Source organism: Nicotiana tomentosiformis, chromosome 5, assembly GCF_000390325.3.
Source record: "Nicotiana tomentosiformis chromosome 5, ASM39032v3, whole genome shotgun sequence".
Classification (NCBI taxonomy): Eukaryota; Viridiplantae; Streptophyta; class Magnoliopsida; order Solanales; family Solanaceae; genus Nicotiana; species Nicotiana tomentosiformis.
In genome coordinates this window covers 129256948-129280721 of record NC_090816.1, presented here as the reverse complement: position 1 = coordinate 129280721, position 23774 = coordinate 129256948, and the positions used below count along the sequence as shown (strand labels likewise).

Below are 23774 nucleotides of genomic sequence, written 5' to 3'. Positions count from 1 at the left end.
CAGAAAGACCACAGGTGAGATAATGTTATCTATAAGTAAACAAAACATAGGAATACCTTTAGCATAGATAAAGACAAAGATGAGTAAAATTAATTAATACTATAGTAGAATGCAAGAGTTTTGACTGAGCAAAAACAGCTAAGCATGGTCAAGATACTCAAAATGGATTATTTAACAAAAAAGAAACACTTTTGTACACAATGATGAGTTTTAACCACTTCTGCTGTAGGATCACGTAAATATTTAGCAAACAAATATTTATATGACAATGGTCATCCAAAACTGTGGTCGGAAACTCGAGAAGTATAAGGTCTCATGTACAGATTTTACCAACAACAATAATAACATATTCATTGTATTTTAATAAATGAGTTCTGAGAAAAATAATGTGTACGCAATGTTATCCCAGTGGCGAAATCAGAATTTTCATAAAGGAATGTCAAAATATAAATAATTAGATATATCGAAAAGTCAAAGAGAATCAACATATAATTAGATATATCAAAATAGTGTAATTTTTCAGCGAAGGAGTTTCGCTTGACATCCCTTGCTTCAATGCGGCTCCGTCACTTACCCCTACCTCGAACAGATAAAGAGACTGTTTCTGATAGGCCCTCAACTCAAGTTCAGATTTTATTAGAGTAAAAATATTACTCTTAGGTGATCTCTTCTTATTTATTTAAATTTTGATGGACAAAGATTTCCGATACGTATGTTGGTTGAAAATATTAGGTATTTACATAATTAGTCGAGATGTGCGTAAGTTGGCCGAGATAACATAATTATTAAAGGGGTTCCTAGGAAGAACCCAAAGACAAGTACCTTGAAATCGCAAATATCCCCTTCTTTCCATATGCCTCCCATCTTGTTGAGTGTTGAAAGGAGAAAAATACTTCTTGTTGAATGGTCAGTTTGAATGTCAAACTAACTTCAATCTTGTTATGATTACTACAAGCTTAGAATTGCTAACTTTTTGTATTTCGTTGAAGGAAATAGTTTTTAAATGGATATATTCATTAATGTGAAGAATATAATATCAAAAAAATGCCATGTCAACTTCATGGATTGGTAATGGAGTTGATCAACTAATTAGTAAGAAATTATAACTTTGAATCTCGGTTTCATTTATGGTCGGTACATAAAATGTGAGTTGAGGTTATAATTTAAAGCATAAGTAACGAATTGACTAAGTATTTATTATATAACAGTTTGAAGATGGATAAAATCAATGTTAATTGTGAAAATATTGCAGATGAGAAAATAATATGTGGAAATATAGGTAAATTTAGTGATTTTGGGTAATTTACTAACGATTAAATAATGAACATAAGGCAAACTCTGTAGGAAAATTTGATCAATCAATGAGACCTTGCCTATAACAACAACTATGCTTGATTTCTGAATATTAAGTTAAGGTCGACTATATGAATCTATATTAAGCAACTGTTTTAATTAGGGCAAATATTACTTTTAATTCGCAACCGAAACTATTTAGTAGCCGCAAAAGTGTATATAAAATTTATATATTTTTTATATATAACATACAGAAATATATATATATATATATATATATATATATATATATATATATTTCGACTATTAGTTTTAGAACGGCTATATAATGTCATTTCCCTTTTCAATTAAACCATCTTAGGCAAATTACGATACTATGTGTTTTGACTTTTGAGGATTCATCATATATCGAGTAATTTTATTATATACGTCAATCTACTGCAATCATTTTTCTTTATCTGAACTTGAAATCGGAATCTTGACATTGTCTAGCAGATAAAAGAAAAAATACAGTCGGATTTCGTTATAAAAATATCGATATATGACAATCATTCACTAAAAAAGTTAATTTTTTTATGGAATCGATTTTATTTTATGTTATAAAATATGTTCTCTATAATAATCTAATATTTTGCTATAACAACAAAAAAAAATTTGTTATAAAGGAGACGGTTATAAAAAGGTTTGATTGTATTTTGTCGTTCTATTGGTGGTCCCTCTCTCATTTATTGGATCAAAAATCTCAACAACAAATTCCATCACTGCAAAGTCTTGGTTAGGTTGTTGGAAAATTTAACAACTGCTATACATACAGATATAGATAGGACATAGTCCTTAGTCCTTTTTCTCTTCGCTGTAGCAACTCAGCCATCACCTCAATTTTGTACTATCAATATGATTTTTTGATGACAATTATCACTTTTTTAACACATTATCCAAGAACAAGGACTTTTCTATGAGATGGGTTAAAGGTTTTGTTCAGATATTCAGAAGCTCTTTTAGTATTATTTTGGATTTATTTGTGTATATGCATATTCTGAGTCTAATAAAAGATGGTTTTTTTTGTTTAAATGTATGGATTTGAGGACAGAGTTTTAAAAAGAAAGTAAGTACTTATATGTTTAATAATATAACTGCACAAGAAGTTTAACTTTATGTTAGTGGGAATATGGCAGGATTTGTAACAATTGGGAATTTAGTTTGGTTTTCTATTATGGAAAGTTTTAAGTGCCTTGTAACAAAAGTACAAATGAGTATCTAAAAAATATATTAATTAGTTGTCAGGGTAACATATGCTGGTTTTTGACCAGTCCTATTATTTATTTATTTATTTATTTATTTTTAAACCTTGGTTGCTAAATGGGGGGAGACTTAGGACCAGTAAAAAGTAACATCTCGGGGACTTGACGAATGTCCATCTCCATGGTGATGTTTGTGAATTTAAAATTTAGTTCCTTCGGGAACATTCGATAAAAAAAATTATTTAAAATTTGAATTCCGTTGAATTATTGTGTGTTTAATTAGTAATTTTTACGTACAATAATAATTATGTCTTAATCCCAAACAAATTGAGGTAGATTATATGGATCTTCACTTTTTTCTTTAGATTGATGATTGATACATAATATTAAACGAGATCAAATACATAATTTATATCAACGTTACTAGATTCGGTCGAATTTATAATTGACACCGGTAACAAGAACTTCACTCTTCTACGGCTTATTAGGACCAGTACAAAGTAACATCTTGAGACTTGAATGCCCATCTCAATCGCAAGAACAATTGTACTCTCTTCTTGTCCTTCAACTACCCTATTTCTTTCTTTTTTTCCTCCGGAGAAAGTAGCGGTTGGTATGTTGCGGGAGAACTCATATGAAAAAGTAAAAATTTATATAACCAAATTCAATTTATTTGGGACTAAAATGTAATTGTTATTTATATGTGGCGAGAGAGGGGAAGAAGGAGAAAGGAAACATAAAAACATATCCAAACATGGTGCATGCACCAAGTCATGCTAAGTTTATGTTAGTTAAGTTATAAATTGTGATCAAAGTGCATTGTTAAGTAACCAATAAAGTGGTAAAATCATATATCACATATTTATTATTTTGGTCTAAACTGGTGTATTCAACGAGCTATTATAATTTTTTAATCAATCCCCTTCAAGATTGATTTATGAGACATGAGAGAGGGCCAAAATACTTTAATCTCTTATGTTTTGCAAATGCGAAATGAGATTCTCTCTTGACGAGAATGAAACATCTCTCATATAAAAGGTAAAATTTAGGAGGTGGCAATTTGAGCTCAACCCCATTTAATCCGCCCAACCCGTTCAAGGTTGGCTCGTCATTAACTTGCCAATTTGTTAAATTTAGCCCATCTTGATGTGACGACCCGATAGGTCATTTATATTTTTAACCTTAAATTTTATATTTGAAAATCTCGATTATCTACGTTTAACCTTACTCGATTTACGTGCGCGGACCGTATCCTTTTTCCAGAAGGGTTTTATGTGAAAAATTGACGAAAATGTGAAATTGTGCCTTAAAACTCATTTGAGTTGATTTCGGTCAACATTTTGAGCAAACGAATCCGGATTAGTGTTTTGACAGTCCCGGTGGGTCCGTATTGTAATTTAGGACATGAGCGTATGCCCGAAAACGAATTCAAAAGTCCCTAACTCGAATTATCGCAATTTATTGAAAACTAGAGGTTAAAAGTTTAAAGAATTAATAAGTTTGATCGAAGTTTGACTTGTTGCTACCGGGTTTGAATTTTTTGTTCTGAAACTTGGTATACGTTCATTACTGTATTTATGACTTGTCTAAAAAATTTGGCACAAAACGAAGTTGATTTGACGTGATTCGGACGTCCAGTTGTCAAGATGAAAATTCTTAAGTTCTTTGGAAAATTAATTCGCTTTGGTATTCAATTAGTAGTTCTAGGTGTTATTTTGGTGTTTTGATCGTGCGAGCGAGATCGTATGATATTTTTGGACTTGCGTGCATGTTTGGTTTGGTGCCCCAAGGGCTCGGGTGAGTTTCAGATTGGTTTCGGAGTGGTTTGGACTTAGGAAAAATAGCTGGTGAAAATCTGATTCTGGTGCAGTCTTTGATCTCGCAATTGCGAGGTCAATGTTCGCATTTGCGAAATTTCAAATCTCTGTGAGGTTTGCATTTGCGAACCACTTCCTCGCATTTGGGAAGAATGACTAGGTCAGCAAGGGATCGCATTTGGTATCAAAAAGTCGCATTTGCGGAGGGCCAAAGTTCGCATTTGCGAACAAATCATCGCAAATGCGATGATAGCAGAGATGGAGCTCCTTCACATTTGCGAAGTATGTCTCGCATCTGCGGGGTTCGGAATTGCGAACTCTAGGTCGCAATTACGACATATGTGCATGGTAAAAAGCTGAGATAGACGGGATTTTAGCTCATTCTCTCAAATTCTCAACCCTAAACACCCTAAAGGCGATTTTTCCAAGAGATTTTCTTTCTCAATTCGTTGGTACGTGACTCTAACCTGCTTTTTTTTAATTACCCACAACATTTCATAAGATTTCAACCTTAAATCTAAGATTTTCATGTTTGAAATTGGGGATTTGGGTAGAATTAGGAATTTTTGTAAAATTAGAATTTAGACCTCGAATTAAGGTCGGATTTCGAAACAAATCGCATAATCGGGCTCGAGGGTGAATGGGTGATCGGGTTTTGGTCCGAACCTCGGGTTTTGACCAAGCGCGCCCGAGGTTGACTTTTTCAATAATGATCTAAATTGAACCTCTTTCATTAGTGAGTAGTTTCTAAAGCTTAATTTGAATCGTTTGGTTTGGAGGCTTGTTCGAAAGGCAAGGCCGTGATTAAATTTTGAGTGGATTGCGGGGCGAGGTAAGTATTGGGTTTAACCTTGATTTGAGAAAATTAAGAACCTTTGAGCTACGTGTTATGTGAATTTCATGTGTAGTGGCGTATATGCGAGGTGGCGAGTGTATATACGCCGCCAAAATACTCGTTCCATGTTTTCTGTATTTCATTAAAATTTTCATTCCATGTCTTAATTGTTACATGCTTTAAATGCTTCCCGTGCCTTTACTTGTTACTTGTCAATTATTATTCTAGTGTTAAAAATGTTAGATTCTCCCATGCTTTCATGATTGACTGTTACTTGCCTTAATTGACTTGCGCCCTTTAATTGTCATTTACTTGACTTGTCTTGCTGCTTAATATTAATTATAGTGAATTCCCAATTTGGCACGAGACTTCCTTTCTCGTTCTACTCCATATTCGTTAATCGTAGAGATTCTTGTGATTTAAGTTGTTAAATTGCTTGCATTTATTGATTTATTTATATTAATATGGTGGGATCGTATTGCGCACCGCAACATGTGAAATAAGGGTGGGTTGATATGGTAAAATAAGAGTGAATTTATATCACTACAAAAAAAACAGCGTTTAGCGACGGAATTTTGCGACAAGAGATATTCCATAGCTAAATAACGATGGATTAGCGACGAAATTTGTAGTTTGTCGCCAAATAAGCTACAAGATAATTCGTATCAAATATAGCGGCGGATTAGCGATAAAAATTTATATTTGTCGCTAAAATTGGCGCTAAATATTAGCGCCTTTATTTTACCTATAAAATTAGCGACGAAAGTTGGGCGACAAAAATTATTAAAACTTAGCGACGAATTTAACGTCAAAAAATCCGTCGCAAAATTCATTTTACTTATCAAGGCATTCGAAAGTTATCTGCGACAAAATATTATGTCGCTAATTTCCTAAAATAAAATTTTATTAATTATTATTAGCGACATAATTTCGGTCCGTCACTATTCCGTTTCTAAATTTCCGTCCCAAAAATGAAATTACCCTAGGTAAAAGACATTCCAACCATTAGGGCACAAACACCCTAATTTCTTCCGTCTTTTCTTGCTCTTTCTTCTCTTCCTCTTCTTCGAAGGCAGAAATGCTTGGTCCTTAATATTTTTCAGTCACGGTCCTCAACAAACGCTGAGGACCGTTTTTTTTATCTAGTGGCGGGCTGTTTTTTCATTTTTTTCAAAGGGGTTTTGTTTTCAGAGGTATGGGCTTGTTTTCTTCTGATCTTTGACAAATTAAGTGTTCACATTAAGTGTCAAATCTTTGACAATTTCGTTACTTTTCTTGTGTTAAAAAGTGATTTTTTATACCTATCTTACCGTGGTAGGAAGTTATTACTTACATATCTGAAAAATAGAAGAAAACTTTTGAAATTGCAATTTTTTTGCTGCGGAAATCTGAAATTCGAAGTCGTGTGTTTGTAGAATTCTGAAATTTGGAGTCGTGCGTTGATTTTAGGGATTGTATGTCCTTGATAAGGTAAGCTTCTTTGTTATTTCATCCTGTCTTGTGCTTTATTTTGGTATTTTCTTTTCAAAGTTTCTCCATCTTTATTCTAGATTTTCTCTATTCTTTGTTATTATTTTTTCCCCTTAGAACACTATTTTTCTTATTAAAGAGAACTGTTGGTAATTTTATTTGCTTTCAATGAGCTTAAAATTCTGCAGAAATAGCCATGTCTGCCTGTAATTTTGTGCGTTGGAAAAATTTGTTGCGTTGGAAAAATTTTGTGCACCAATGTCAAGTACATGGGTTTTTTCTTATGTATTCTTGAGTGTTAATGGTCCAATTAATGGTCTTTTTAGTCCATAACTCTCAATATTTTCAAGAATAAATCATGTTAGAATTAGTAGAATTTTGTCAACTAGCCAAAGTGTTAATTGATTATTTCCATGATTGTTCCAAGCTCAAAATTTATGAACTAGAGGTTCACAGTTCTTCTCTAATTTTTGGACCATGTTCTCTAGAATGTTTAAGCTTCTCTGGATTGTTAGTGCTTCGTTTGGTCTACATTGCCATCTCACTAGGATGTAGGACCTCACAATCTTCTCCCATGTAGCAATGATATCTGCAAATCTGTAGTGCTGGATGCGTAAGTTCACTGCAAACTTTATAAAGAACAAGATCATTTTTTTAATTTGAGATAGTTAAGAAGGATAAAATTTCTAACTTGATTGTCTTGCCCATATGAGACCAACTATTGTTAGATTTCCCTCCCCAAAATGTATTCCCCTTTCCTAGGAGAACTGCTTTTGAGCTCCTCTGACTTTGACCTTGGTGTTTGTTATTGTTAGAAAAAATTGGGATGGAATTATTAGTAGGATGCATAGGACTTTCTGAAGTGGGATTACTGTAGTCATGGCGAGTTATATTTATGTAACCGTTTTTTAAATAGAAATCCTATACTCTTCCTCTTTATACATTCTGAAATCTGCTTCTCCCCATATATAAGTTTCAGGCAAATGTTTCACACTTGTTTAGCTTCATGTGCTAGGCTACCCTTTATAGTAAGTATGCAACATTGGAACTTATTATTTTTATAAGTCTATGGGATGCAATGCTAGGTGAATATATTGTTCAGTCTTCATATAATCTTTATCTTTTTGAATATGTTGTTCTCTGGATTTGTATTCTCTGAAATGATCATTAAGGTTCCCTTTATTGAGGTTCAAAGGTAATACTTACTAGCCTTTTTCTAAGGTTCCCTTTATTGAGGTTCAAAGGTAATACTTACTAGCCTTTTTCTTTCAGCAGTATACTGATGGTATACTGTATTGTTATTTTTGAATCTTTACCTTTTTGAATATGTTGTTCTACTGGAATGTGCTTGAGGCAATCTAGTTTGAACTCTCCTTGAGCCACATCTACTTCATCTTCTGAATCTAGCTGTAGAATTGAACTAATAAATCAGAATACTACTCTAATTAGTCACAATCTGATTATGATGAATCAGAATCTAGCTCTGTAGACTAGCATGAGCTGTGCGTTTTAAAGGGGTTGATTTTCTTAGTGTTTTAACAGTATGCATATCAGTTTTGAGCATTTGCTTTTGTTGCTCTATCTTCTTAATTGAATAACTTTTGTATAGGCTGTTAAAAAGGGTCGAGATCCACACCAAGTGAGTTGCATTTGCACGTCCATACACATGGTAATGATAGAAAATTTTTTATTTTTGAGAAATCCCGAATCGTACATGTAAGATAACTTTTTGAATAATTTTATTGCCTTTACTTTCATATATTTTTTTCATTTTATAAATTGAATGCTCAATATTATTTAGTCTTTTTATTTCACTAATTATTAACTCTTCTACAGAAAAAATATTAGGAGATATTATAACAACAAACATAAACTCAATCTGATATTGATCAGTGTAAAACATATTATCAAGCCGCGGGAGGAGAAAAGAAAAGAAGAGTATATGGTCTTGGATCTCAAGCAAAATGCTACTACGAGCCAAATCTTCATGGCTCTTTTGGATCTGATGCTACATCATCAGCAATACCTCCAAATTCTCAATCAACACCGACAGGGAATCTGGATGAGTTAGTGATGCTTTTGATTCCTGCATTGACAGATCATATAGTTCCAGTAATCATTGAGCGGGTACGCGAATTAGTTTCCTTACCCTCACATCAGCCAAATACTGATCTTACCAACCACCCATTAGATGTGGCACCTACAGTTCCTACATCTTCTACTGCTGCTAACATTGATGAGGTTCATGCATTGGGTTCTGATGATGACCGTAACTCTCCAGCCTCACATACTTAGCCTACTTTGTTTGGACTTTATTGTTGGTCCTTGTGAATTTTTTGTACTTAACGATACTATTATATGCATTATGCTATATATTTTGGACCTTGTTGAATATATTGTTAATTTATATTAATATCAGTGACTTTTTATTAAGTGTATTTAATAGCTTTTATGTAATATGCTTGAACATAGTACATTTAAAATAATAAATAAAAAGAATTTTAAAAAATCAGCAATATATTAAAATAAATTAGCGACAGATACTTTCCGTAACTAAAATCATCGCGTAAAATTAAATCTTGCGACGAATTGGGGACAAAAGATTTTTGTTACAAAAAGCAGGGAGAATTAGCTATAGCACGTCTAGCGATGGACGATTTCATCACTATAAGAACAAACGACGAATTTTGTTATGTATTGCAGCGACGAAAGGCGTCAAAATAGCGACAAAAACAAACAATATAGCGACGGTTATTTCCCTCGCTAATTTTTGCTACAGATATATGTCGTCGCTAATCCGTCGCTAATTCTGCGACGGTTGGTATTTTTCGTCGCTATAAGCCTAGCTACGAGCATTTTAGGGACAAACTTGAATCCGTCGCTAAATAACTGTAGAGATGAAAAATATTGATTTAGCGACGGAAAGCGGCCGTCGCTAAATGCTTTTTTTTCGGTAGTGTATTGATATGGTGGGATCGGGTTGCACGTCGCAACAGGTGAAATAAGGGTGATTACGATTTTGATTCTAACTATATGGTGGGATCAGATTGCGCGCCGCAACATATATTTACTCCCATATATATATATATATATATAGTGGAATAAAGGAGGATAGTATTGTACGGTGGGATCGGGTTGCGCGCCGCAACAGTTTATGTGTTTCTATTCCTTATTGTTTTGTGTTGGCTTTGGTACTTTCATATGAGAATCTAACGATTTGTATTTCTGGCATTTACTGGTTTTCTTCGAAGATTGAGTTATTTTCATGAGTTAACTGCTTTATTTTGTTTCCGTATTTTCCGTTTCTGTCATTATTTTATATTGCGTACAAGTTATATTGTAAGTGACCCGTCTTAGCCTCGTCACTAATTCGTCGAGGTTAGCCTCGACACTTACAGAGTACATGAGGTCGGTTGTACTCATACTACACTCTACACTTCTTGTGCAAATTTTGAAGTCGGTCCCAGCGGCGGTTAGTAGATTGCTCGGGTTGACTGTTAGTGTGGAGTCTTGAGGTACATTTGCTCGGCGCTCGTTGCCCTGAAGTCCCCTTCTCCTTTATCTTAGCTGTGTATTTTTCTTTTAGACAACTTTACTTTTATTCATACCTTTATCTGTAGTATTCTAGTAGCTCGTGCACTTGTGACACCAGATCCGGGGTTGTATTAGATATTTCAGTTATGTTTTTTCGTACTTTACTTCAGAATTTATTTCAATTATTTCGGTTTATTTATTATTATTTAATTTGAACTATTAAAAATGGATAAACTATACTAACGTTAGCTTGCCTAACAAGTGAAATATTATGCGCCATCACGGTCCCGAGGGTGGAATTTTCGGGTCGTGACACTTGACCCAGCCTATCTCAGCCTATTTAAAGTTAGGCTTATTTTTAGCCCATGATCCATGGGTGACTTTGCTAAAATATCTTAAAGATAATTTTTTGGTTTGATATGTTATATATGGCTGTAACAAAAGAAAAAAAAAAGTCTTATTTGATACTTAAATAATTCATAAGAAAATAACACACATTAATTAAAACTTAAAAAAAAAAAGTTGGGCGAGTTGGGCTATGACCCAAATTTTAGATAAAAATAGTACGTGCTAGTCAGTTTTTGGACTGATAATTCAAAATAGCCACCGTTTGCAAAGTCATTGAAAAATAGTCACTATTTTGCTGCAACACGGACCGGTCCAGCATAATATACTGGAGATTGGTACACCTATGTATGAACTTCCAGCATATTATGCTGGAACTCTAACACGCTGAAAATTCCAACATAATATACTGGAGATTGGAGCACCTGTGTATAAACTTCCAGCATATTATGCTGGAGTTCCATTTTAAACAGTGTTTTCGTTCAGATTTATCTTTACATGAAAAGTGGCTAAATTTCGATTTGTTTTGAAACTGTGACTATTTTTCAATTACCACTTGTAAATCTGGCTATTTTTGAATTTCTCCCAAATTTTAGCCCATTTTGAACAAGTCCAAGTAACTTTTGAATGGGTCAATGACCTGCCCATCTATTATCTCGCCCAAAATCAGTTCAACCAATGAAATTGAATATCATGGTTTTGAACCGAACAAAACTTTTAAGGGCTTAAAATAACCGTAAACCTAAATGGTGGTAATATATTTTTAACTGAAGAAGTGAGAATTGTTTACCACGAAGAGAGAGTGGTAGTCTACAATGCACTTGCTAGTGGTAACACACTCATATTTTATATTTTAATTTTTTAATCAGTACATACTACTCTTTACTTTGATCTTTTATGAAGCATAGTAGAATTAGGTGGGAAGAACAATATCTAAAGGTGGCTTTATTATTTGAATTTTTCTTCTGTAACTGAGATATTGACAATGAATGCTTCCAACAATGCACAATTAAAACAAGAACATGCTCTTTTCACTTACTCAAAGGGCAATCAGTGACCAAAAGGACCACAAACAGCCGCGCGATATTAAACATAGAGCTGAGATTCACCTACAAGAATCCAAACTCAAAAATCATCTGCAAACACTAGATATCATAATCTGCAAAATGATAAAGATACTTGACAAAATATAAATAAACTCAGGCATGTTATATAGCAGGATAATTTATCTGCTACATTTCCTTTGTTGTCACCAGTATCTTAAATGTACCTCATACATACTTCAATCAATTATGCATAATTTATTATAATATACGTCGATGTAACACTCGTATTAACGAAATCTACTGAATGGAGAAAGTGGTGGATTTCTTAGGTGTAGAATGAACTTCAAATGGTTCAGAGGGCCGAATTTCTTCAATCAGAAGAAAAATGACATTGTTTGTTTTGAAGCAGCATTTAAACTGCCAAATAATGATTCACAACAAAGTATTTATAGCTTGTTCTATCAACACAAATTCACTCCAATTTGGTGGCATACTATGCGACGCACTGGCGGAGCCACCTTATGTTATGGGGGTGTCAATTGACATTCCTTCGCCGGAAAACTTCATTATTTAACAAGGTCAAAAATTTATTTTTATGTATATATACTATATATTGACTCTTCTTATTTTCTCAATTTGTTTTACTTTTTTTATATTTTGACACTACTTAATAAAAAATTTGGCTGCACCAGCGCCTTCGTCCTGCATATGTCTTAGAAAGACCTTCACCGCAATATGTGCATCGTGGCACTTTTTCTAGATTAATTGAAACACACATTCTTCGAAAATTATATTTGAATTTGTTACTTAGAAAAAAAATATTTTTGATTTTGTTACTTATAAAAATATTATATTTGAATTTCTAGTCACACTATCTGTTGTGACATGTCAAACGTTCAGCTTGCTGTGAAAGAGAAATGGTAATCTTAAGCAACGGTAACCATTCTCTTGTACTTTCAATTGGTATCATAGTAGGTCTCACATATTTACTCTTTTGCTTAACAACTAGTGAGAATAGATCATGTCAAACTAAGCAACTGTTGGGACACTATTTCAAGAAAGGACATCTTACGTAAGGGCGCCATATTTCAATGGACAATACTTCTCTTATTGGAAAGTTCGCATGGAAATATATGCGAAGTTCTATGACGTCAAAGTGTGACATGTTATCAAAAATGGAAACTACCCACTTCCAACAGCAAAATCTGACAAGAAGGCTGAAGGACAATCATCCACTGATCTAGAAGATATAAATGACTACTCTAATGAGCAAACAACAGTTATTCAAGGTAATGCCAAGGCACAAAATTTGTTATATAATGCCATAAGTGGAGAAGAATATGAGAAAATTTTAAGCTGGACACAACCAAGAAAATGTGGGACAATCTGGAAGTTACCTATGAAGGAACAAGCAAAGTAAAAGAAACAAGGATAAATCTATTGGTTCATGACTTTGAACTCTTTCAGATGAAAGAGGGTGAATCTATTGAGGAAATATTTGCACGATTCAACAAAATCATTGGGAATCTAAAAGCTTTTAGTAGACCATACTCCAGTGGTGAACAAGTTCGAAAAATCCTAAGAAGTCTGCCTACTACATGGCAAACAAAAATAGTTGCACTTGAATCTCACGACCTGGACAAACTATCATATGATGAATTGTGTGTAGACCTTATAGCTTTTGAGAAAACACATCTAAAAAAATGTGGTTAGGAAGAAAAGAAGAAAAATGTTGCTTTCAAAGCCACAACTGAAAGATCTAAGAATGACAATGATGATGACGCAGAGACACTTGAAGAAGAAATTGCCATGATCTCGAGAAATACGTGGATTGATGAGAAGATATAGAAACACAAAAAGGGGAAGAATGTCATCCATAAGAACCAGACAATACAATGAACAAGACAAAAATAATAAAAAATATTTTGAATATGGAAGGTATGACCATGTTCAAGCTGAATGCCCGGATCTCAAAAGAAAAGTCTCTAGAGGTTTCAATTAAAATAAATCCTCCGGAAGCTGGAGCGATGAAGACAACTCAGGACATGAATAAATAGAAAATTTGTGTTTCATGACTATTTTGGAAAATGAAACGAACAAATACTCTGGTTGCTGGACTGATGAAGATATATCATACGATGACAGTAAGGAAGAAATTGAAAGTTGCGTCATGACACGAGGTGAAACAAGTGAGGTAAGATCCTATAACTCTGATAGATGTAATGAATTGTAGGATATTCTTGATCTTACCCTAAAAGAGTCTCAAAAGAATGCTAAATGAATTATAGAGACTCAATAGGGAAAAGAAAGACTGGGAACTCAAAGTTGCAGTCTGTAAAATCGAAAGAGATATTTTTATACTGCGAACCAATATAAAAATCCGGGATGTCATTTAATTTATGCACTTTTCATTCTGTCTTTAATTTCATCTTGCCTCTATTTTCGATCGACTACTTGATAAACTAGTCAACTACTCAATTATAAAAAGGAAAAACGACAATTCTCACCCTCCTCGTGTACTTTCAATTACAACATGCAACTATTTGTCATTTGGTGGATGTTTTTTCACATTTCTTAAGAAGAGCTCATGCGCATAACAGATATTGCAAGTAATAACGAGGATATATTCTATTGCAACATAGAAACACAAATAAATAGAATATTATGTGCGTGAAAATGTGTTTTGTACTTCATAACCTACTACATTTTATCTTAAAGCTTAAAAAAGAAGAAGAGATGCCGTAGATTCAAGTCTCATCGCTCCCCTTTATCTTTCACATACTAAACCCATGTAAAGAAATCATATATACTCACATATGAGAAGGGGCGTAAGCACCTTATCTCAAGCTGTGTCACATTACACCGTTTCGTCAATTTTTTTTTTTTTTTTATATATATATATATATAGATAATAAGAAAAATAAAAATATTGGGTATAAACCGCCATTACTTGCCTTAAAAAATTGTCACAAGTTAAAATTTTAAATTATGGCGGTCGTCATAGCGGTTTTAAAATACCGTCGCAAAATAGTTCATGGCAAATATAACTGTGGCATTTTTAAAACCGTCACAATTCATTTTGTGGGAGTCAAAAATTGCCACAAATTTACAAAAAAAAAAAAAAAAAATCACAAAATAAGCAATTTCTTGTAATGTATATGTTGATCCCAATTACAAAATTTTTTGCGTACGCCGGTGCACGCGAGATGTGTTGATATACTTTCAAAAACTTATGTTGTTACATTAAGTGGTCACACACAATTCAAAGATGCTATTTTGCTACTTCTTTGGTAGATGTTACCAGAATATAGCAGAACTAGATGATTCATATAGCCAACATAACTAGTTTAGAGTTGAGAGGGCATAGTTGATTGATTTTTGCTTTTAATCAAAAAATTACTAGAAGTGTTACCGTCAACATTTTGAATAGTCATGAACTTATTCCACTAAGCTAGTGTCCTAGCAAACATCTCAGCTCGGCTCAACTAATTCATAGCCCTTGGTATATGCAACATCTTATATATTTCAAACCATATATATGATCTCAAACATATTTTGTCACATTAAAGGGCGGGAATTTTCTAATCCAATTGGGCCTATAAATTCTATTCTTTCGTCTCTAGCTTGATTGTCTGAAAAATCAAACATCTCCTTCACATTTAACTTGTAGACATTCTTCCTCATCTTTAACATTTTCCACCAATTGTCAAAATATTATCTTATAGTTATTAGATAAAATAGAGTGTAAATTGTCGTGTTTACTTGTGAACAACCCATAATCAACAAAGAAAACGCCGAAAATAAAAAATATTTGAGATTTAATTCATACTATTAAATTATTTCAATACACCCAAGCATTGTTTCAAGGTTGCTATCATCTGCAAAGATAAATAAAGGTATAATCAAGTTTTGTTCTATTAAACTATTTCAAATTTGGTTCATGTAATTAATTAGCAAGTCAAAGTCTAAAACAAGCAAATGATTCTTCCTATATTATACTCTATTTTTTGCTCACATTATCCATAAGAAAATGCATTGGAAGCGGACCTAGAATTTTAACGCGATAGGAGTACTATAGTGTCTTCTTTTTTGGGACTTTATACAAATAGCCGGTCATATCCACTGTTTACTTTTTTTAGACATAACATAGATTATAAATTTATTATACATAATTACACATATATAATACATAAATTATGTATACATTATACCTCCACCGGCTATTTTTAGTTTAAGTTGTTAGGTGGGCGGATATTTGGGTTAATTCTTCTAAATATATTTTCTAGGAAATTTGAGCAAACTGCTCAACCACTACTTCTTAAAGACTTTTAGTGTTCAAGGTGCCAAGTTATTAATACAATTATTTTCAAGATATTCACACATATATACTGTTAGAAAAATAATGGGATGAAATAATCTGGCTTCGGTGGTGTAATCACTGTCCTTAAGTAATTTAAGCTTCTCACTTTGTTATTGTAGGGATAATAGCAGAATTCCTCTAGAATTTTACAAAGCCTCTGAAATTCGAGTTTCAACCGTTAACTCGAATTTTCCACAAGAATAGAATATATGTGAGTTGTAGAAAATAAGTAGAAGAGAAAGAGATGGAAATTTTCAGATGATTTCGTTTTGTAGATAATATGAGTATTTATAATACCTCTAGGAGTCTGTTGGAATAAACATACTCATCTTTTCATAACATGCACCTTTAAAAACCAATAGTCACCTTTTTAAATTTAAAAAAGAAAGCTGTTAAAAAACGTTTTCTAAATTTAATTTAAAATGTTTTCAATTAATTAATAAATAATAGGTGACTAAAATATTAAGGGGAAAGTGCACATTTAGCTAGTTATAAGACATGTATTTATTTTTAAGCAACTGTTTAAAATATCTTTAGTCTTTAGCCACTGTTTTAATAAACTTTTATCCGTCCGAACGAAAATACCCTTCTGCTCATAAAGTTCAGGACCAAGTGTCCTTAACTTATGAGCTTGTTACTGTAAGTTTAGGACTAGCTATCCTTAATTTATGAATTTGTAAGTCTAAGTTAAGGATTACCCCGTGTTTTGATCTTAATTCCCCCTTTAATTATCTTTGCGTATTTTCTACCTGAAAATTTCTTTTTTGTTTGTATGATTTCCCTCATTCCCAGCTATTGAGCTTCATCTCCATTAGCGTTCAACTTGCAAATTTATTTGAGCTCAAGATGTTACCTACCACAATTGAGTTGTCAGCACAGTCAATGCTGGGCATTGAAAAAGAGGAACAAGTGGCAATGGAATATTGGCATATCAGGACTTGACAGAGGGTCTGGGAAGGAAAAGAGATAGAAGAAAGGGTAACATCGCATTTTCATATTAATTTTAATATATTAGTAGCTATATGCCGGATAAAAAGTAAATATCATTTTAAAAAATGACTATCACACATAATTTTTACAAATATTAATTCCGGACTACTTAATAGGCCCAAAGCCCAATTAGCCCAAGTATAGTGCTCAATCTTTACTATTAATAAAATAGTCAAATTTCTAATTTTCCTCTTAAACATCTTTTAAAATAGTAAAATTATATAAGACAAAAAAGTGGGAACAAAACAACATCTTCTCTAATACTCCCATCAAATACTAACTAATCTAATATATATAAAATTTTTGCCGAAGTTTAATATCTGAAATTACAAGTAGGTCCGCCTAAATTTGAAGCCAACGGTGGTACCCCATATGATAAGAAACTTTATCTCTGGAACTTTTGTTAGAGCCACTCTTTCCCTTTGCATGCCTAGGATTGCTACCTAAAACTGCCTCCAATTTTCCCCCACCAAAATATTTTGGAACAAAAAGAAGAAAGAAGAAAAAAAGATAAGGACAAAACATCAGAAGAAGAAAAACAAGTTATACTTTGGCTAGCATGTTGAAGCATAGAATAACATGCAATTCACAATGCTTACCTTATCTTTTGCCTTACTTTCCCAGCCATAATAACATCTCAATTAGAACTGCTGTCAGCTTTCACTCTTCCTCCTCCACCACTGCTCGGAAATCGAGAGCCGGACGGTCACTGGCAGCCGTATTTAGCCGTGCAAGGAGGAGAGTTATATACGATAATGATGACGACGAAGAAGAAGATGATCAAGAATATGGACACAATACAGAAATAGCAATGTTAGAGTTTTATAGTCAATCGGTGAGAAATGAAGCTCTTCTTGTGAAAGCTGTTGTGAATGAGGAAGAAGTGGAAGTTTTAATATTCAAAGGTTTTTCTTCTTGTTTGAGTTATGGGACTTGTCCAGATCCATCAAAGAGTGTGCTTCCAGCTAGGGCAGTGATAAAATGTATAGACAGAATAAAAGGACCTTTTGATCCTTCTAACATTGAATATTTCGAGAAAGGATTAACTGTGGAGGACATCAAGGCTAGGGTTCTCCCAATGGCAAATTAGGTATATTCGTAAAAGCGGATCCAGAATTTGAATTTTACGGGTTCAATATTTAAAGTTTTTAGCATTGAATTCATTATATTATAAAGTTATGGGGTTTATATCTGAGTTAGTACTATTTATTATAATTTTCGTAGTTTTTTACCTATACTATTATGTTCCGCGTCGAAAATACTGTACTGAATTCAGATGAACCCCGGACCATTACATTAGCTTGCCCCCTGCTGCCTAGGGAAAGTTCAAATTCAATTTGCAGTTTTTGTATGCCTAAATTTGACACTAACATATACTATATATTTTAAAGTAACCTTATTGCATTTTGGATATATGTAGTTTATCATACCTTTAGAGATTTTATCTTTGTTCTATTAGGATTTTCTTTTTCTTGTTGCACTCTGTTGTCTACACTTATGAAAAGTTGCATCATGTTGCCATCTAGGCACTTTCTCATCTAAAAATTCTAAGAAATATGCTAGTTGATTGTATATAAACTAGCTGTTATAAGATAAAATTAACATTTATGTACTCGAGGCATTTTTCAAAGCTGTAAAACTCTGTGAAATCCTACAAAGTATACTAAAATTGAATAATGTCAGGGATGCAGTAGATGTGCCCTATATCCATTCTCATATTTGATGATTTGTACATATTTTTGTGAACGTTATTTGATATAAAAATATATGGCATTTGATATTCTTTTATCATAGTTATTATTAATTGCTTGATTAATTGAATAAGGTCCTTGATTAAATTTCGAGACTTCTCATCGTGATAGAGATCATGATAATATGAGTAAAGTCTCTTACAATTTAATCTAAATTTTATTCTTGATAGTAGGATTATTAATTTGGACATTAGTAATCCGGTTAGATCAATATTTATGTGATCGTCTTTATGGGATAAATATTAGTTGATTTCATTTACTAAATTGCATAGATAGATGATGCATATAGAGATATGATCATTGAACCAACTCATTGGATAATTCCTAATGGTTAGAATTACCATAAACTGTCAATAGGATATTCTCTTGAAGAATGTGATGTAAGAGTTTCCTTTGACATGAGATCGTCATAGTAATTGACAAGTTATTTATTGTGCTTTGATACTAGACACCTATGGCCCTAGGGCGATAGTTGAAAGGATATTGGGTATGATTAAATGCTTGTAGAATTAGTGATTGATCAAGATGGAATCTGTCAACTCTTGGTAATGAGTTTAAGCTCCATGTTATCATGAATTATAAACGACCAAACTAAGACCTTGTCCAAGGCAATTGAATGAAAGAAGAAACGAGTTTCTTAGGTCATTCAATGGTCGATTATATTTAACATGAACACATAGTTGGTTGTCATGACCCAAAATCCAACTAGCTGTGATGACACCTAACCTCACCCGCTAGGTAAGCCAAATAATAACAATTCGATTCAATTAATATTTAACTGACTCTAATACACTCCCCAAGGTCTGATAGTACAAATCATGAGCTTCTAAGATTAGAATTTTAAAAAATTGGTGTGAAATAAAAATACGTTATCTGTCTAAAATATACATGAACAGATTAAAAAAATTCTCAAGCTACCATGAACAAGAGGCAGCAATGACTGAAATACAGGTACATCTTCAGATCCAGCTCCCGCCGTACGCGGCAACATCAGCATCAGAAATCTGCACGCAAGGTGCATAATTATAGTATGAGTACATCCGACCCCATCTACTCAATAAATAATAAACCTAACCTTAGGTTGAAAGTAGTGACGAGCTTATACCAAGGTCAGAGTCCACACCAATAACCAATAACATCTCATAACAATAAAATTTAAAGCAGCACAAGTAATAATTCAATAATAACATGCTCAGCTCGTATACAGTTATGGAAAATAAAGATTTTCTTTTCAAGTTTAATAGTAAAACTCAAATCTTTTACCGAAAGTCACTAAAATATAAGTAAGTCTGAGATCTGTGATTTTTCTCAAAAGCTTTAACGACAGATAAGAAATTTCATTATCAGATGACATGAGAAAAAATACTTCTCTATGCTCACATATCAAGTATGCATGTCTAATGCAATGCATCACAGTGATAAACTCGTGTACTCACACTCTCAGAGTACTCAATCACTCAGTACTGTATATGGCCAATCTAGCCCAGGGAAGATCCATCCCATATATATACATAATAGGTGACATTCAGTCACTCAGTACTGTACAGGGCCAATCCAGCCCAGGAAACTTCATCCCAAATATAATGATTCAGGCAAGATCCATGTCCAGGGAAAGTATAAATAAATAAGTCAACTCTATGCCTTGGGAAGTCCATCCCAAATATAAAGAAATAAGGCAACTCCATGCCCTCAGAAGTCCATCCCAAATATAATATTATCTGCGCTCACTGTGGGGGGGGTGCAGACTCCGGAGGGGCTCCTTCAGCCCAAGCGCTATAATAAGCCAATCTGGCCTGCTGCGGCGTACAACCCCGATCCACATAATAATAAAGCCTATAAGGCCTGCTGTGACGTGCAACCCCGATCCATCAATTATATATATATATATATATATATATATATATATATATATATATATAGGGCTTGCTGCGGCATGTAGCTCGATCCCATAAATATCCTCACACGTGGATGAATATGACTGAGTATGAAATTAAGATTTAAACAAATAATTTAATAGCAATACGACCTCTGTGAATCTCAATAATACAGGCATTAAGCCTCAGCATGATTCTCAGCTCAATTTCCTTAACACATGAAAGTGCATGGATAATGCCAAGATTATTTGACTATAAAATTCCACGAAATCAATTACGTCACAATTTATAAGATGCATGCCCATACGCCCGTCACCTAGCATGTACCTCACCTCTAAATAAATAACATAACATGTATATTCGGGGTTTATACCCTCAACTCCAAGTTTAGAAATGTTACTTACCTCGAACAAGCTGAATCCAATACCGAGCAAGCTAAACAATGCTCCAAAAATTTTAGTCCGCGCGTATCAACCTCCAAACACCTTCCTATCTCCTCAATTCAAGCCAAACGATTCGTATCTATTCAAACCACGTACAAATTAATCACAATATACTCCAATGCTTACAATTTATAATTTATAAAAATTCTCAACTCCACTTGAAAAGTCGACAGTGGGGTCCACGTCTTAGAATCTGATAAAACTCACAAAATTCGACAACCCATTCAACTACGAGTGCAACCATACTAATTTTACTCAAATCCGACTTTGAATCGGTATTTAAAACACGAAAATTCATTTTGTGGAATTATAGAAATTTTCTCCGATTTCTCTTGAAGATTCAATAATCATATGCCAAAAATGAAGATTAATTCATGAAATATAATCACAAGTGAGCCAAGAAAACTTACCCCAAGTTGTGTGGTAAAATTCCTCTCAAAAGTCGCACAAATCAAGCTTCGAAATTCGAAAAATGAGTGAAAATATCGAACTCTCGAACTTAAAGGGTTCTGCCTAGCATTTCCGCATTTGCGGTCGCATTGTCGCACCTGCGACCTCCGCTTCTGCGGACGAATTGTGCTTCTGTGCACGCCCCTGAAGGCTAGCCCTTTCGCTTCTCCGATCAAAACCACCGTATCTGCGGTCACGCTTCTGCGCGTTTTTCCGCATCTGCGTCTCCTGCCCAAAAGTGCCCAGTCCGCTTCTGCGATGAGCTGCTCTCTTCTGCGGAGTCGCTTCTGCGACCAAGCTTCCGCAGAAGTTGTTGCACCAGCAACTCAAAAACTCCAGCAGCTTTAACAAGGCTTCAATCGATCCGAACCCTGTCCGAAATTCATCCGAGCCACTCGGGACCTTGTCCGAATATACCAGTAAGTCCCGTAACATAACACGGACTTACTCGAGGTCTCAAATTATATCAAACAACGTCGAAATTACAAATTGCACCTCGAATCAAACTTATATATTTTCCAAATTTTCAAATTCTATATCTTGTGCAGAAACGTATCAAATCCATCCGGAATGACTTTGAATTTTGCACACGAGTCATAAATGATATAATGGAGCTATTAAAATTTTTAGAACTGGATTCCAACCCCGATATCAATAAAGTCAACTCCCGGTCAAACTTTCAAATCTTAAATTTCCAACTTTCGCCATTTCAAGCCAAAATCGACTACGGACTTCCAAATAAATATTCGGTCATACTCTTAAGTCCAAAATCACCATACGGAGATATTGAAACCATGAAAACTTTATTACGGAGTTGTTTGCACAAAAGTCAAACTCCGGTCAACCCTTTTCATTTAAGCTTCCAACATAAAATTTATTCTTTCAAACTAATCCCGTAATACCTGAAACATCAAAACCGATGATTCACACAAGTCATAATACATCATATGAAGCTATTCAAGACTTCAAATAGTTGAAAGGAGCGTAAATATTCAAAATGACAAGTCGGGTCGTTATATTCTCCCCCACTTAAACATACTTTCGTCTTCGAACGTGCCAAGATTTGTTCCTAAGCCTTCAAATCACTGTGCCACCTTACCATGAACCTACCCGGGGGTGATACCACATCACCCTTTTCCATATAGGCCTAACAACACAATATAATTGAAAATCATTAATTTATCTTTAGCCCATAAACCTTGGACCCCAATTTCTAACATCTGAAATTTTTTTCAAGACCTGAATCTCATATCTACACATTGTATAAGTCTGAACAATCTATATTAAGCCCTAACTATAACCCCAGATGTAATCACATAACATACTATACAACTCGCATACTCGCAGCACCATTTTCGATCACAGTAACTACTCAAAACCAACCCGGTACTAGTATTAAATCCCATATCAAACAAAACCTCATTCCCAAAACAATCGTACACTGCCGATAATGAAAGAAACACGCGGAATCTCATAATCACTTATCAGATCAACAAGTCATGGAGCTCTCTCACCCCAACCAGAACCATAATCACTTTCTAAGCCGATTTTTGATATTATCCTCCCAAATATACCGTAATCAAACCAAATAGTACCCATTCTAGGTCCAATGACCTTATATTATCAAACATAACTATTCCACAGATATGCCATACCAATATAACTCAAGCCACAAACTATGCAATCCGTGCACCCAAAAATAGGAAATGTCTCAAAGAAGAGAATCGTTTCGCAAGTTCAACAAGCACCACTACAACCACAATGATATGAGCTCATCATACATAGTAGCACCAAGACACATGAATTTAATAACGGTAACCGGCTCTTAGAGAGATCATATTAACATCAATCACACGGACAACTCACGTGCTATAGTATCAATATCTGGATCCGCACGGACAACTCACTTGTCAAAAATATAAATGTTTGGATCCGCACGGATAACCCACTAGTGGGATTCTACTGGGTTGTTGTTATTTCCTGGCATAGTCACATGCCTCCAATTCAAGCATATCATACAGGAGCAATCAAACAAGTACACATGTATATGATAATTGAAATAAGACTCTTATGCTCCTGGACTAGTATAAATAACACGCCATAGAGTAGGTATGTGCAAAGTGTGCTATCACAATTCAAATCGGCAAGTTAACGCATAAATAGTAACTACCAATTTTATTCAGGGAATTAGCCTCTTTGTAACCTCAAGTATAGCCCAGATAGTTCTCAACAAAGGTATGAATACGAGAAACATTATAACTTTATGCTTAACAGTCAACTTTAGGCATATCATAGCCTAAGCATTCTTCCGAGTATGAATACTTG

The 23774-nt window shown here is 34.0% G+C and overlaps 1 protein-coding gene and 1 long non-coding RNA gene across 2 annotated transcripts; both read left to right on the top strand.

Annotated features, from left to right (window-relative positions):
• Window positions 1-6182: 6182 nt before the first annotated feature.
• LOC104093867 (uncharacterized) lies at window positions 6183-9094 on the top strand. The gene is made up of 4 exons (XR_011408018.1): window positions 6183-6379; window positions 6602-6656; window positions 8266-8372; window positions 8493-9094. It is a non-coding gene; the product is annotated as an uncharacterized lncRNA (long non-coding RNA).
• An 8190-nt stretch (window positions 9095-17284) lies between these two features.
• On the top strand, window positions 17285-18146 carry LOC104093866 (uncharacterized). The gene has a single exon (XM_009599699.4). It carries the CDS (start codon window positions 17491-17493, stop codon window positions 18019-18021), a length of 531 nt encoding a protein of 176 aa, XP_009597994.1. The 5' UTR covers window positions 17285-17490; the 3' UTR covers window positions 18022-18146.
• Window positions 18147-23774: the final 5628 nt, after the last annotated feature.